General features: G+C 49.8%; 5 protein-coding genes across 5 annotated transcripts; 4 read left to right on the top strand and 1 right to left on the bottom strand.

The window, feature by feature from the left end:
* Nucleotides 1-183: 183 nt before the first annotated feature.
* On the top strand, nucleotides 184-2,636 carry AFUA_3G13770 (uncharacterized protein; the record flags this gene model as incomplete). The annotated part of the gene is made up of 6 exons (XM_077804474.1): nucleotides 184-599; nucleotides 685-707; nucleotides 760-1,250; nucleotides 1,304-1,672; nucleotides 1,727-1,946; nucleotides 2,003-2,636. The coding sequence occupies exons 1-6, from the start codon at nucleotides 324-326 to the stop codon at nucleotides 2,634-2,636; spliced, it is 2,013 nt and encodes a 670-aa protein (XP_077660624.1). The 5' UTR covers nucleotides 184-323.
* Nucleotides 2,637-3,277: 641 nt separating this feature from the next.
* Nucleotides 3,278-4,441, bottom strand: AFUA_3G13760 (alpha/beta fold hydrolase; the record flags this gene model as incomplete). The annotated part of the gene is made up of 2 exons (XM_077804473.1): nucleotides 3,278-3,918; nucleotides 4,030-4,441. 2 exons carry the CDS (start codon nucleotides 4,439-4,441, stop codon nucleotides 3,278-3,280), a joined length of 1,053 nt encoding a protein of 350 aa, XP_077660623.1.
* Nucleotides 4,442-7,749: 3,308 nt separating this feature from the next.
* AFUA_3G13755 (uncharacterized protein) lies at nucleotides 7,750-8,959 on the top strand. Its single transcript, XM_077804472.1, has 2 exons — nucleotides 7,750-8,488; nucleotides 8,542-8,959. The coding sequence occupies exons 1-2, from the start codon at nucleotides 8,262-8,264 to the stop codon at nucleotides 8,642-8,644; spliced, it is 330 nt and encodes a 109-aa protein (XP_077660622.1). The 5' UTR covers nucleotides 7,750-8,261; the 3' UTR covers nucleotides 8,645-8,959.
* Nucleotides 8,960-10,373: 1,414 nt separating this feature from the next.
* AFUA_3G13750 (arylsulfotransferase family protein) lies at nucleotides 10,374-11,615 on the top strand (the record flags this gene model as incomplete). Its single annotated transcript, XM_749156.1, has 1 exon — nucleotides 10,374-11,615. The coding sequence occupies one exon, from the start codon at nucleotides 10,374-10,376 to the stop codon at nucleotides 11,613-11,615; it is 1,242 nt and encodes a 413-aa protein (XP_754249.1).
* A 738-nt stretch (nucleotides 11,616-12,353) lies between these two features.
* AFUA_3G13740 (Hsp70 family protein) lies at nucleotides 12,354-15,124 on the top strand (the record flags this gene model as incomplete). Its single annotated transcript, XM_749157.2, has 8 exons — nucleotides 12,354-12,943; nucleotides 12,975-13,387; nucleotides 13,461-13,575; nucleotides 13,642-13,918; nucleotides 13,989-14,088; nucleotides 14,212-14,279; nucleotides 14,314-14,554; nucleotides 14,627-15,124. The coding sequence occupies exons 1-8, from the start codon at nucleotides 12,526-12,528 to the stop codon at nucleotides 15,122-15,124; spliced, it is 2,130 nt and encodes a 709-aa protein (XP_754250.1). The 5' UTR covers nucleotides 12,354-12,525.
* Between the last annotated feature and the right edge of the window lie 267 nt (nucleotides 15,125-15,391).

Below are 15,391 nucleotides of genomic sequence, written 5' to 3'. Positions count from 1 at the left end.
ATTACGATCGTTATGAACCCCAACCTTGAAAAATGAAGTAAGAAGTAAGGCGATCAGGGTTATGATATTTGGACCGAATGTAGTAATCTTGAAGCAATACAAACAACATGAGTGATGATTTGATGGCCCGGATATTTCTGCCTCTATGCCTAAGGCATTAAATATCTGCCTCAGGCTAGTGCATTCCCCCTCAAATAAGCTCCGCAGCCTGATTGCCTGAGCTAGGCAGGATACGCTCATCATCGCCCTGTCGCCCCAAACTCGCCAAGTCTTACCACTTGTCGCGGGTCTATCTCCCATGCTCCCATAACCCGCATCTCATCATGTCCCGGAGGACGCTGGGTGGAGGTCGTGTTCTGGGCACTCCAAACGCTCTCGTTGCAGCAGCGTCCACGCCATCTCCGCAACAGAAGCCAAGCATCTTATCGCCGTCCGCCAGCAGCCTCTCCCTCAGTTCCCAGGCCTCCGTCTCCCAGTTCTCATCCGAAACGCAAGATCTCACTTCCCGGATTTCTCTAGAAAATGGCGCGACGTCCATATCCGCGGCCCCGGCAGCTTCCGGAGCTCAGCTTGCTTGTCCGATCTGCAATGAGGAGATGGTATGGCCTACATCCCTCACCTCAACCCTGTCCGGTTTCCTGTTTGGGAAACGAGTCAACTGTGTGATAAGCTAACAAGCTACAGGTAACCCTCTTACAATTGAATAGGTATTTGTTCTGATGTGCTGCATTCGCGACGCCTGCCTAACAATAACTTCAGACACCTCGATGACGTACATCAAAACCTCGAAGACGATCGGCAAGATGAAGTCAAGGATTGGTTTAAGGTGCAGATGGAAAAGGCGAAGCGCTTCCAGCCTCTAGCTGTATTGAACCAGAAACTAAAAGGGCTGGACGTTTTTGAATCGAACGAGAACCATCACCCGTCCGTTGGTGCAAGTCGGCCCGCCGGGGCCCAGACGGGCAACAACGAGCCGCCGAGAGTACTGGACCCCGAAGACATCATTACGAAGGATCACTGGCAAGTTCGCGGATTGTATGATACCTGTCTGGAGCCGTCGTGCGGAAAACGCCTGAATGCCACGAATGGCTGCGTTAACTGTCGCAAGTGCGGGAAGCTCTTCTGCGAGGAGCATACCATGTACCAGATGAAATTGTCTAGATCGGCGCAGCATGAGCCTGTGAGGGGCTTGTGGTATCGGGTTTGTGAGACCTGCTATAAATCGAGGGAAGGGTATAACGACCATAATGGTAGGTGTCTATAGTGTGGGTGATTGTGACATGGCAGTACTAAATTGAGTCAGGCCTCGTTCGCGATCGAATGGACGAATTCAAGGCCGTGAGGAAGCAGACCGTCGACAAAGCCACACTGGAGATTTCTCGGCTGGAAAAGCGACTGACACGACTCACCCAGCTATTAGCGAGTCTACCTCCGGATCAGATACAAGGGGGCAAGCGCTGGCCAATCTCATGGCAAAACGACCAACGGAAAGCGCTCGAGCAGACTATTGTTAGCTGGCAGGACGACGCTGGCGTACCTCGCTGTCCCTTCTGTCAGCAGGAGTTCACCAGTTATACCTTTCGAAGACATCATTGCAGAACCTGCGGGCGGGTTGTGTGCGGTGACCCTGCGACTGGATGTTCCAATGAAGTTCCTCTTAGTATAACGCCTTGTATGTTAAACCCTTTGGCCTTTTGTGTTGTTATCTTACGCTAATCGGATGAAGTGGCCAAGGCGGCTGGAGAAAAGCTACCGAATGCGGGTGCTATCAATGTCGACATCAGGCTTTGCAAGGAGTGTAAATCGACCCTGTTCGACCGGCGGGACTTCCAAGCAGATATAATGCGCAGACCTCCGGACGTCAGAGCGTATGAGAACCTGGCACAGTTCGAGAGGGGCATTCGGCAGCTCTTGCCTAAATTTCAGAAGCTGCTCGCAACGTTGCAGTATGTTACAAATCTCGATCATTACTGCTATATCTAACATCATTCTTTCTTGCCAGAGATCCAAGGCGGCCCCCTTCTGCGGCGCAGATTGCTGAAGCCTCGAAAGTCCGCAAGCGACTTACTGATTCCTTCGCTCAGTATGATGTTGCCGCCAGGCGTATTCGTGATATGCCAACCGACTCACCAACACAACAGCGGCTTCAAAAGGCCATCTACCAACAAGCCACTAACTTCTTGCACCTTCACATGCTGCCGCTGAAAGCTTTGCCCAAGATTCTCAAGCACGCTACACCAAACGGGCGACCCGCAAGCGCTGCCAGTTCAATTGCGACTCCAACGAATTCTGCAGTGGGTGATCACCGACCAAGAGAGTCCGCTCTTGCATCCATCAAGTATAACGGTATAGCTGCTAGCGGGAGTAATACTAGCCTAACAAGCGACACGAGTAGTGCAGTCTCTGCTTTAGAAGCGGAGGAGAAGGCACTGCGTGAACGCCTTATGGTCCTGGAAGAGCAGAAATTTTTCGTTTCCGAAATGATCGCGGATGCGAACAGACGTCGCAAATTTGATGAGGTCAGCAGTCTCGCGATGAATATCGAGGATTTGAGTCGGGAGATAGACCGGATCAATGGCATGCTGGCTGCTCTTGATTTTGAGGGCGTATATACCGGCAACCAACTCCGTGTATAGTCCGACGCTGGTCCATTGCTGCAGTTACGTTGCATGTTTCTGGACTGAATTGTATTCTTTGCTATATTCTGTCCGGTGGCGTACTGGTTATTGGCTTCAGCATGGCGTTTCGATATTGCATAGCATGAGGCGTTCTGGGTATAGCATCCCTATGGGTTTTGTCTTTTGTGATTACCTTGAGTTATAGTCAAAACGATTCGGCCTTAGTTCTGGACATGTGTCGCAATTCGTGAGATATTTCCGATAGCCTACTGAACTCATGTCATCACGTGAGCGATTTAGGACACAGGACACCTTAACTGGAAGACTAGTCCCGGTGTACCTCAAAGGAAAGGTTCTCTTGTCCTCAATAACGGGAATCGGTGTTTGGGTAACCGTTCCATAATCATCGAAGCTCAACCTATACAGATCAGGGTGGAAGAATATCAAATCGTCAAGGGATATATACACAGTGGTACTCAAAGTATGCTAAGTGGGGGTCAGCTCACAACCTTGATTATCAAGGTGAACGGATCAACAACGCCTGTCTTCTTGAGCCTATGGTATCTTCCTCTGGTCCAGGAGCATAGTCTGCTCTGACCCTTGTCATCACCCGCAAGATTCTCCTGAAGCATGTAGCCCACCCAAATCTAGCCAAGATATTACCGGTCATACAAAGTCATTTGCGGTACCGAAGAGAATATCTCCTCCCATACCTCCACTGACTGCACCAGAGTGTCGTGGTCTGTTCCGTCGATCGTCGTGGAGATATAGTCAATGCCTTCCAGCCCCGGTGCTCGCCAGCACTCCTCAAAGTACTTTTGCCCCCCGCTGCCCACCAAGGCATCCTTGGCAGCAAAATATGTCCGGACACTAACTCGGCCACCTGTCGACCGTTCGCCGGCTGCCAGTGCCTGCACACAGTGAGCGTAGTCCGAGCAGGCGCCCCAGCTGCTACCGTCGCCCTTCCGAAGACACTGCAAGGCCTCGCTATTCGCCCCAACGGTGTCCTCTTCATACATAAACCGGAAGGCGAGACGCGCGAGTTCCGCCTGTTCAGCGTGCGGCACGCCGTAATCACGCTCGACTCGCCGCCAATTGGCATCGAGGAACGAGCGATCCGCCGCCTCGCTGCTCTGTGATGACAGCCGGCGGACCACAGCCCCGCTTGACGCCAACACGGGGCTCGCCTGCGTTACGACGAAGTGCGGGATGAGGTGCCACATCGCGAATGCCTTGGTAGGCACGTACTGGGCCATTTGCATTACTGTAACGCGGGAGTGTGCGAGATCCACCCACGGCGCTATAACAGAGTACTGAGTTATACGTCTTCTTTTCTGCGTCTTGTTTCTTTGCCTCGTCTTCCAACCAAGAAACAAACAAAAAAAGAGAGAGGGGTAGGGGTGGAAATTACCTAAGAAAGCAACGACAGGGCCCACAAGCTCACGGCATTGCGCCCACGTATTGAGCAGGTAAATGGTTCCAGCACTGTGCGACACGAGATTGACGCGCGGAATACCCAGATGCGCCAGCAGGCGTGGCAGCATATCGACCCAGATGGCGATGCGCTGGGCGAGTGGGACATTGGTCGACGCGCCCATCCCCGGCCGGTCGACCACGAGCAGGCGCACTCCGGCGCGCTCCGCGATTACGTGCATGGGGATACTGAGATAGCGCGAGGCAAACATACCCGGCAGGAAGAGCAGCGCGGGGCCCGTGGTGCCGCCGATGTCGGCGAATGAGATGGTGAGGGGGCCATATGCTGTGTCCAGAATGACGCGGCGATGGAAGCACTTGCTGGAGATGAGGCCAAGAGGATCAGACATGATGACTTTGGTATGATTGAAGACGTTTGTGCGCAGTGACAGAGATGAACATTACTGTATTTTTAACCAAGAGTTAGATATGATCGTAGATATTGGTTCAGAAGCTTACGCTGACCGTTCTTCTGACACGGATTGACGGCTGCCTGATGGCTAGGGTCTGATGATTTGATGCCTGAGAGCGAAGGTGTCTATTTTCTTAACCCTAGAAATCGCGACGGTGGTTTTGTTAGAGGTTGATCAAACCATCAAGAGGCAATGCTCAGTATTCCTAGACATCTTGTCAAATAATATACTCTTTAGAATTGAGGATCCTTTTATTTTTTTCAGATTGAAGAAGACGAGATGATGAGACCAATTGCTAGAAAAGCCCAGGGTGATTGTCAAATTTCTCTCACAGCCACTGCCAGTTAGCACAGACTTCCGACCTTGGTAAGGCTCGAATTGGCAGCGACAAACACAGGGGAGACATTATGCCTGAGATATATAGGCACCAGAAGTGATCTGAGATATGGATTGGGACTCCACGGTTGACCTATGGTCAATTGGTGCCGTGCTGAGCGTGCTGTCTAACTACGTGATGTCTCTTTCCCCCTATGCTTAAGTTTGCCCGCTGATAGAATGTCCTCGGTTTGGAATTTAGTCGAATGCAGTCATCTATTCTTCGCAAAGAAAGATTTTGTCCTGAATGATGAACAACACCTAGCAGAAATGGTGTCACTTATGGGGCCTCCGGGCCTCCCCCTCAGGACTTCCTGAAGAGAAGTGAGAACGGCCAGCAGTTTTGGGACATGCAAGGTACCTATTTTTCCCTCCTGGTGATTTCACTGTTCTGACTTTCTGTTGCAGGTGATTGGAAGGCTCTGTGCCCATACCAGAGCAAACGCTCGCGACGAGAGAGCGGCAATTTCCTGGAGAAGATAGTGTCTTGAGAATTTTCTGCAAAGGCTATTCCGCTGGTTGCCGGATCAGCGGCCAACAGCAGAAGAGCTCGCATATGATGACTTTTTAATGCAACCACTACTGGAATCCTGGCCCTAGAGTCTGGGGGAGATCACCTTGGACACATTCTCTTTGGTTGAGGGAAAAGAACCTCTACTCTCATCAATGGTCCGGCTCCTTCGGTTATGAGAAGGGTTCTGCCATAGGTTGCAGAGTTGCTGTAGTGTTAGTCATTCTAGCTCTGGATATGCTGGATTACGGGTTCTCTTTTTGATCTACCGACCTCTCTTGTCTTTGTGTTTCGCTATTTGGGTAGGTAGGGCGACGGGATAGTGGGTGGGACAAATCCGGAGTGCAACCTAGCTATCCATGAGTACTGCTACTAATGTTATATATTGTCTTATATGATCAGTTACAAAACTACATTGGGTTTTTAGCAGATAACATAAGCTCTAGAGTTATCAGTCGAAAATAGACTTGTATGTCATGGTGTAAACGCAGTGTGACATGGACTCAACAGAAGAATATTCCAGTAGCCCTAAACACATGTTCCGCGCCAGTCACTATCAGCCAGCCGCGTAGGCCTTAAATGACATGTCAGCATTATACCTGTCTATCTTGTTGTTAGGAGGCCCACGAGGACTCTCCTGGGGTTCTTTTCAGTACTGTTCGTCGCCGCGTACTCGACTCAGACTTTACCCTCAACACCAGGGAATATGAGGCCTCCGGACCACCGTAAATAAGGGCGTCTCTCACAGTCATATACTCCACCCACTTCGCCATCTGCTGCAGTTCTTGTCTACGTGGCGCTGCATCACCGCTTCAACATCATAACAGACTAAGCGCGGCATACAAGCGGAAGCGGCCATGTGCTTTGCAGGACGATATCCACAGCTGCTTGATAAGAGCCTGCAAGGAAGTCGTATTTGGCAATCTGGCTCTCTCATTCGCAACGAGCTGCTAGCCTGTCAGGTGTATGACACTGGACTTCCAATTCGCAATCTCGTCGTCCAGCGGGGAACTTCTTTAGTCCTACCGGAGCTCCCCCTTGGTATCTACGCGGTTGCGAAGTTTCTTGCTAGCTACGTGATTTCTAACCAACCGATCGCGAACATGACCTTCAAGACATGTAGCTCGGTTACTTATCAGTAGTTCGTACGGTTCGTGGCAGGGCCTAAATCAGGACATTAACATGAAACTCCTTCGCGGCACCATGTTGGTGGCCCAGATTAGGGCAACGATTACCACTTCATTCATGACCATTGATGTCAACGCATAGCAAATGCCAAATATTCCTGCCATTGGCACGAAAGATCAGCCGTTGACTCTCACGTGTCTACATCTTTTGACCTCGTATATCGAACAATCATGGTTATACAGGCACACACTCTTCTGTCAGCGCATCAATAATATCGGAACTGATTGGGCCCCAAAGGTTGTTCAACAATGGAAGCATGTACCAGCCAATTGAAGACAGTTTTCTGTCGGCGCTCGGCTCCTCATTCGCTTCTATTGCCTGGTAAAGCGCTTCTCCAAGTCTGGCGACACTAAACAAACACTCCCATGATTTTAGGCGGAGCATCCGGTGGGTTCCTTTCGACCTCAGCCATGTCTGGCCAGCAGTTGTGCTTAGGTTCATCGTCAAGCTGCTACATCAAGCAGAGATACTCGACGTAGTGGAGAACATATGCCTGGTGATGACCTCCTCCGGCTTGGAATAGCAGTGGCAGGTATTTTTATCTTCGTCGCCTTGCAGATGACATCTGTGAAGCTGGATCGGTGGGGAATACCATGTCCTACAGAGGCTGTGATGCGTCTGAATGTACTCCTTCAGATGCACATATCGGGGGAGATAATACGATGGGAACTGCCTGCCAACCACAACAGAATCAATTGGTCACCAGTCTGTTTGTGTTGTAGCTCTGGATCCTAGGGATCCCCAGAAAACAATGCATTTGATTTTAGGTTCGGTGTCGTATGACTCTTGGCGTGGCGACGCGGCCGCAACAGGAGTAGGCGATTCTGAATGAACCACTTGACAGCACAATGAGACCGTATTTGCTTGGTTGAGTCTCATATGGTGATAGGATCATGGACGATTGATTCGTTCGATACGCAATGAAGACGTATCGGACTCCATAAGAAGGATATTTTTAGTTTGTGGGGTAGTTGTTGACTATTTTATTGAGGTTTCCTGAGTATGGTGGGAATCATTCCAGAGAACACTTCATGTTCTACACTGAATAACCCAACCTATGATTGCAGAAACTATTCATAGTGCACCACGACTCAAGAATGCTAATCAATGGTTGAATACGATGCAGCAGCCATAGGCAGTCTGGGTCCATAACGCCTCTACCGATCAGCCGACACTAGGGGCTTGGCTCCAGGCGTTCAACCCAGGTTGGAGCTTATTTGAACCGACAACGGTTTCTATTTTTGCGTCTGCAGACCATCATCCATCTGGGCCCCGCATCAACGAACGATCGCAGGCCAGTCCGTCTACTTACTTTCCAGCATCAACTTTCTACTGTTTGCCAAGCCTATTGCTCTGCTTGGCGAAACTTCCGCGTGCCCTCTTCTGTGTCTTGATACGTCCAGGAGCCTCGACAGCCATGGACAAGCCTGATCAGAAGCCTAGAATGGTCTTCGGGAGTCATGCTATACCTCGACTCCACTCCTAGATACGCGTGGTGGCCACGGTCGTGTGATGAAGTTTATCGTCATCGAGCTTCACGATCCTCTCCGACAAGACACAATTGGAATACTTAAAGGACCAAGTTCACCCGTGTAGCGACCTACCCTGGACCATCAGAACCATCAGAATCATCAGCATCAAAGAAAGAGTCTATAAATACTACAGTTGTTGATCCATTCAACCATGAAGTCGCCACTCTACATTCTCACCGTTCTACTTCCCCTGGCTCTTGCCATACCAGCTGCAGAACCTGACGACGGCGCTGATTCCCTTGAGGCGAGAAGGGACCGCAACCGGGATCGGTGCAGCAAGAACTCTCAGATCCCGTACTACAGATACCCTTGCGACGGAAGCGATAAGATGGGAAACTATAGAAGTAATGAGCATGTTGAATACATTTGCCAGTACAAGTGAGCGATTTGTATTCTCAGTGGGGTATCTCTACTTTACTAAACAATCGCAGGGGCTGGTATAAGACTGGAAACAATTGGTGGGTGAAGGGGAGCGACAAACCCAGGGACTGCGGTATGTATATCTCCCGAAAGGATCTGTGGTTGCGACATTGACAATGCAATAGACCGGGGCAATCGGAACTGTTTCTGAAGTGGGAGACTTTCTGCAGGGGTGCAAGGCGAAGCTGCCCCTGGCTCAATTTCCCTGAGATCTGTAAAAGGTGCTAAAAAAGTTTCTCTTGAAAAATTTAAATGGATGGGAATGATGGGAGGTACATGGGGCTTAATATTTAATACGGGACAAACCATCTAGGATTCTGGCGCTTATTTATCCATTGATGTTGTCTTTGACTGCCGTTCCGTGATACTTTAGTACTTAATAATATCTATTCCATGAATGCAAACCTAGTTTATGACGGGAACAGAGAACAAGTGTCCAAGTTGGTTAAACATTACGATTGAATTCCAGCAAGCTCGTAGGTTCGACTGTGGACTGTTGGAGTAGATATCATCGGGGTATATAATACCGTTTTCGTTGTCCCTGGACTCAAGTATAAAGCTGTCATTCATAGGATGGAAGTATGGTGCTATTCATTGAGGTTACATCTTACGTGATGAAAGACACTTTCCAATATCAATAAATACATGATATCAGTCACTATTCTCATCGCAGTTCCCTCTCTGTACTGCAATGTCCAAACGGATCCATTTGGTGTGCGCCTAGGCAAAGAGAAATCGTGCATTTCATGGAATGCATTGATGGGAAAGGCTACATATATCGAGGTGTAATGCCTTATGAAAAAGAAGCGAACGAGAAATCATTTATCTCTAGCGATGAGGTCATGGAAGCCGCATGCGGATGTGCTAGACCCCATAATCGGTCAGAGACCCAGATTGGGTCTGTGGCGTGTCACCGACGACTTGGAATACGATGGGGCCGCGAACCCCGATCTCGATGACTTTTGAGTCGACGGAATCTGGGGAAGTTAAATGAGGCCCCGAACCGAACAAAGAGGGAACTTCCCGCCAATAGAACGATGGCCGGGGCCCATGTTCGGCTGCTTCAGGGTTATCTTCAATCCGCTGAGTGTAGGCCTTTATGTATGTCCACACAAAGCCGCCCAATTCAGGCCAGAGTAGGTGGTCATGATATATGGCTTGCACAAGTTTGCCCCGGACTTGTGTTGGACAAGTATGGCCATCTTGGAATGACTGTCCATGTGTTCTTGCAACCTGGGACTCGTGTGGAATAACGTTCGGGAAATGCACCTTCAAACTATATCTCCATACCCCACGCTATGTAGTCTAGCCACTATAGACTCATGTTTGAGAAACGAAGTCATGATGTAATGCAGAATCGTAGGATTTATTGTCTCTCAAGTCGAATCCTTTCAGGCACTCCTGGGAACTTGTGGCCGAGGGCAACGATCTCCCGTAACAAAGTCACGATGGCTGCGAACCAGAACAGCAACCTAGTATCTCTGAGGAAAAGCCTGGTGGTGGTTCTTTGGATCTTGACATTTGTCCGTGTGATAAATTGCGCAAATTCGACGTCCTTCCAGTCTGTCAGTGAAAGCTCCCATGAGATTGCCCAAGAGTATACTAACTCTGATTCGGCTGGACAAGCGATCGGATATCCAGGCCCCAGTTCTCAATATCAACCTGAAAAACGATAGGCTTCTTACCCCGGGCTACCTATTTCTCACCCCCTATGGCGTAGATCTGCCGGGGCCCTATATCTTTGACACTTCTGGTGTTGGTGCATTACCCTGCTCTGATTTCGTGACGGCTCTGACGTGGCTAGAACCTTGTATGGAGCGGGGCCAATCGCTCGAGCACTGATATGTTCCATAACCTCCACGTCTGCCCTTATGAGGGATCAGACCACCTCTGCTATCATCAAGGAGTGCAAACCGAGGGATATACCAGGGGCTATTATACGATTTTGGACGACGCTTACCAAGAAACCACCACGGTGCACAGCGGCAACGGGATGTTTCCTGGCGATTTGCACGAACTGAGAGTCATTGATGGAAAGACCGCACTCATCAGTGTATACCAAACAGAGCCTTACAATCTCGCCGCATATGGCATAGGTCCGGGAAATGGTTGGGTGATCAGCGGCGCCTTCCAAGAGGTTGATATAAAGACAGGAAGGGTCCTATTTGAGTGGAAGTCGCTTGACCACGTTCCCCTTTCAGCTACCCTGACCCCCCTGCAGTTAGATGGGGTGGTTGGTGATGGCCGGACTAATGGTAGCGCGTGGGACTATTTCCATATCAATTCGGTTGATAAGAATCGCGATGGCGACTACCTGGTATCTGCAAGACATACCAGCTGCATATACAAGGTTTCCGGCGCGACTGGGTCCATCATCTGGCAGCTGGGCGGCACTCAATCTTCGTTCCAGCTGAGCGGTTACAATTTCTCCTATCAACATGACGCCCGGTTCCACGAGGAGAACGAGACCACCACAGTTCTCTCGTTCTTCGATAACGCGAGCAACCTGCATCAAAACACGTCCTCCGCTTCGTCCGGGAAGATTGTTTCCATCGACCACCAGACGAACACGTCAACGTTGACTAGACAATACCATGCCCCTGGCAACGGCCTGCTTTCTCTTTTTCAGGGAAACACCCAAGTATTACCGAACAAGCATGTTCTGATCGGATGGGGCAACCATCCCGCGATTTCGGAACATACCGAGGACGGCACTGCCATATTCTTTGCGACATTGGAGTCCCCCGGTTCACAGAATTACCGCGCATACAAGGCCAATTGGACTGCAAAGCCAAGTGACCCTCCGGCGCTTCGAGCATACAGTGCATCTCCAAACCCAGCAACCACCTTCTGGGTAAGCTGGAATGGAGCAACAGATGTTGACCACTGGACAATCCACGCCACATCCCCTGCATCGGACCAGTTCATGCCTCTGGAGGCGGTACCCAGCCAGGGCTTTCAGACTACATATACCAGCTCTCGCTACCACCCTCGGGCTTTTGCGGAGGCCATTGCGGCCGACGGGTCGAGTATGGCAAATTCGTCAGTTGTAGATACATCTTCAACGTTACCGGGGCGAGGTTAGGGGGTGTGGTACACTCAGCTGGAGGATACTATGGGAACTGGAGGATACTATGGGAACTATCAGGATTCGACGATGGTCGACGGAGTTATAGGCTTATTGCAGAACCCATATTAATGTCCTAAAGTCATCGCACTGTATATGAGCAGATACTTCTCATTCAGCGTAATAACTCAGGAATTGCAATCTTGTGAATACCACTCCCTCGCTTATGTTTCCTGAATAGGCTTAGTGCCTAGACATCTCACCTTAATGGCTCATGTAAATATCTTTATCTCTCTCAGCTAGTAAAGATAGTGTCATGGTGCTGCCGTGGATAGGAGTTGGCGTTGCTAAGAAGGGATCATATGACTCTAGGAATATCTTCACTGCACAATTCAGCAACCTATTTAAAGGTCTTTAAGCTATATCCTTTTTATAGAGCCTGCCTATACTAGTCTGCCCTGTAACTAGACTAGATAGATATAGATTACTATAGCCAGCCTGAGTATTAACTACCTTATTAACCTATTTCTGTTTACCTGCAGTCCAGTACCTTGACAGCTAGGAATGATGAATCTTCTAGAGACTATTATACCTTTCTAATTAGGTAATAAGTTAAGCATAAATGACAACTCCAGCTTGGAGTGAGAGGGGTGTAAATACTACTCCTATACTACCTGCCTAATTAGGCTTAGTATACTATATATATACTTTTGTTTCTCTCTGCTCTGGTGTAGATCCTCTCTCTAAGTAAGATAGCAAAGAATGGATTAGTTCGTCTTTATATATTCTATTCTCACTCACAGAGACTATTGCCGGTACAGAGCCGGAGGCCTACTTTCCTGTTCCAAAAGGAACGCCTTGTCACCCTCGTCCTTGAACCTAGCACCAATCCGGAAGACGAATATCCAGACGTTTGCTTTCCCAAAACATGCGTCCCACGTTCGTCAGAGCTTTCTCGAACAATTGTTTAGACGACATCATTGAGTCCGAAATCAATCGACCATCCGCCGGTCCTGAATTGCCCGCGACAAACGGTCCCAATGGCGGGGATGAGGGACAGCAGCCTCGACAGTTCATCGTTGCGGTGGACTTTGGAACCACGTCCTCCGCCGTGGCGTACACAGTCCTTCGACCGGGGGAAGACAGAACTATGGTAGACATCCACCAGATTTCATCCATTTCGTTGTATCCCGGTTCTGGCGAGAAAGAGCGAGGGTTGACGACGGAAGTGCCCACGGAAACGTGCTATCCTCTGAACGCCCGGCCCAGGCAGGCGGATTCTGCTGAGGCGATGGATGTGGACCCCCCCGCGCGATCCGGAGCAAATCTTTCGCTGGGGGTTCTTTGTGCCGGAACATTTCAATCTACCGGATGCAGATCGCAGCAGCTTTCAGAGAATCACCCGTTCGAAGTTGCTGTTGGACAAGACGGATTACACTAGGGAGCTCCGCGAACAGCTCCAGGCGACTGCCGAGAACCTGGCGGAATTAGGGATTATCAACGACAGCATGGACTTGATTGTTGACTTCTTAAGCCACTTGCTTGCGCACACCAAAGCTCAACTCATTTCGTTGCATATGTTCAATGACAACGACTCAGTCGAGTGGGTGCTCTGTGTTCCAGTCGTCTGGCGAAGACGGGCAGTGAGAAAAATGCAAGATGCATTGATCGAGGCCAGCCGTCGATCGCTCTTTGGTCGAACCATCTCCAACAGTGTCGAAAATCTCTACATCGTTTCCAAACCGGAGGCTGCTGCGGCCCATGTGTTGGCGTCCACTCGAGAGGTGAAGGTGACATTCACCCCCAGCATGATTTCGCGATATGCACTCAGCCTGTCTAACGCATCAGGTACAAGAACAATAGGCCGGAGATACCTTCATGGTCCTGGATGCCGGGGGTGGGACTGTCGACGCAGTGATCTATAAATTGAGAAACACCGAACCTCTCCAGCTGGAAAAGGAGGCTGTGAAACCAGAAGGTGCGTGTGTACAGTCTTCGAAACAGTGACAGACCTGGCCGCTGAAAGATTTATGCCTTGCCTTAGGCGCTCTATGTGGCTCGAGCTACTTGAATGAACGATGTGAGGAGATTTTGCGAGACCGGTTAAAGGATGAAACCTATCTCACGTCTCCCACTCCTGGGGCACGCAAAGCGATCACCATGGAGGGAATCATTGCATCCCAGGTCTGGGAATTTGAAACCAAAGTCAAGAGGAATTGCGACATCATGGATAGCAATTTCACAGGCCACGTGTTTTTTATCCAAGGGCTCAGGGAGAATAAGGCAAAGAACTTCACAGACCACCGACTGAGACTGGACCAGTAAGGCCCCGGCCCGCGCAGAGTGATCACTATACTATGATGCTGGATCTCTAACGGCGCCGTACTCCAGGAAGGAATTTAAAGATATTTTCCGCCCTTGCTTGGAGGGAACCTCCAGGCTCATGCTGAAACAGCTCCAGGCAGCCCGCCAAAAGGGGATCATCGTCAAGGTACGCCTGCGCATGCTCCGAAATCATCTTGGAGTCAATCTGGCAGCTAATCACGACTGGACTAGAAAGTCTTACTGATTGGGGGGGTTTGCTGCATCACCTTCCCTGCATCGCTATCTCAAGGCGATCTTGCGCCAGCGGTCAGTTGAGATTGTCGGCTCCCCCGTGGGTCTCTTGCGCCCTAACGTCCGGTGAGTTTGTCTCGGATACTTACGGCATATAAAGACTGATTGTCCTGATTGCCGAATATGGCAGCGACACTGCGGTTGCTTCTGGTGCGGTTCTCCGGGCTCTCAATCAAGAACTAGGGCCGATTAGGATCATCCAGTCGAGCTACGGTTACCTGCGCACCGAGCCCTGGGATCCTGAGCTTATCAAGGCTCATAACTCAAGCAAACCGAAGCAGGTTGATCCGAACAATGGAGACTTATACGTGAAGAATACCATCTGTTGGGTCTTGAAGAAGGTATGGCGACGGAGACCCCGGCCAAAACTAGTGTATATCGTTTGTTGGCTGACATAAATTCACGCCGGTCAGGGCGATGAAGTTCCTCCATTTGCTGAATACAGGTTTCGAACTTTGTTCACATTCCCAGCAAACACTAAGCAGAGGTTTAAATGCAACCAACATCTGTATGTGTCAGATATGACTTTCTTGCGTACCGAGGGCCACATCCGGCCAGTCAAGCCGGATAATGAGCTCGGTCGACGCCATTACCGCGTTGAATATGACCTTGTCATGATTGTCGACGGTTACAATATACGATATGAGGCGCGCTGGGATAATGGCCAAGGAGAACAAGTCCACGCAGAGAAGCAAATCAATATTGCCGCAGCGTTTGCCAGTCTCGAGCCTGAGTGGGAGTCGGACGAGGACGGAGAGGAGTATCTGACTGACTTATGCATACAGTCTGGACAGAGAAGCAAATCAATTGCCATTGTAGATTGTTCAATACCTACTGCGATATGCTTACTGAATGGCACCATGCAGGTTGCGGATGTTTGCTCTATCCCACCAGCCACCCATTGTCTTTGAACGAGAAATGCGTCAGTACGTACTATATTCTGTTTTCAACCTTTCTCAGGTCATCATGTATAGTGTTGATCACCCAAACCTCCCTAACTTGGGTCTGGACTACATAGAAAGAGTCATCTATGACGGGTACAGAGGTGGATCAGAGAATGGGCTCTGTCAATGCTCTTATATTGACCTCTCTGTACGGTAGACAGCCATTTGCTGAACCCATTCCGATATTTCATCATTCCCCAGATACACCAAAGCTTTCCAAGAATCTCCCCTATT

The sequence above is a fragment of the Aspergillus fumigatus genome, chromosome 3, assembly GCF_000002655.1.
Source record: "Aspergillus fumigatus Af293 chromosome 3, whole genome shotgun sequence".
Lineage (NCBI taxonomy): Eukaryota > Fungi > Ascomycota > Eurotiomycetes > Eurotiales > Aspergillaceae > Aspergillus > Aspergillus fumigatus.
This window is presented reverse-complemented; position numbering and strand designations above follow the sequence as displayed.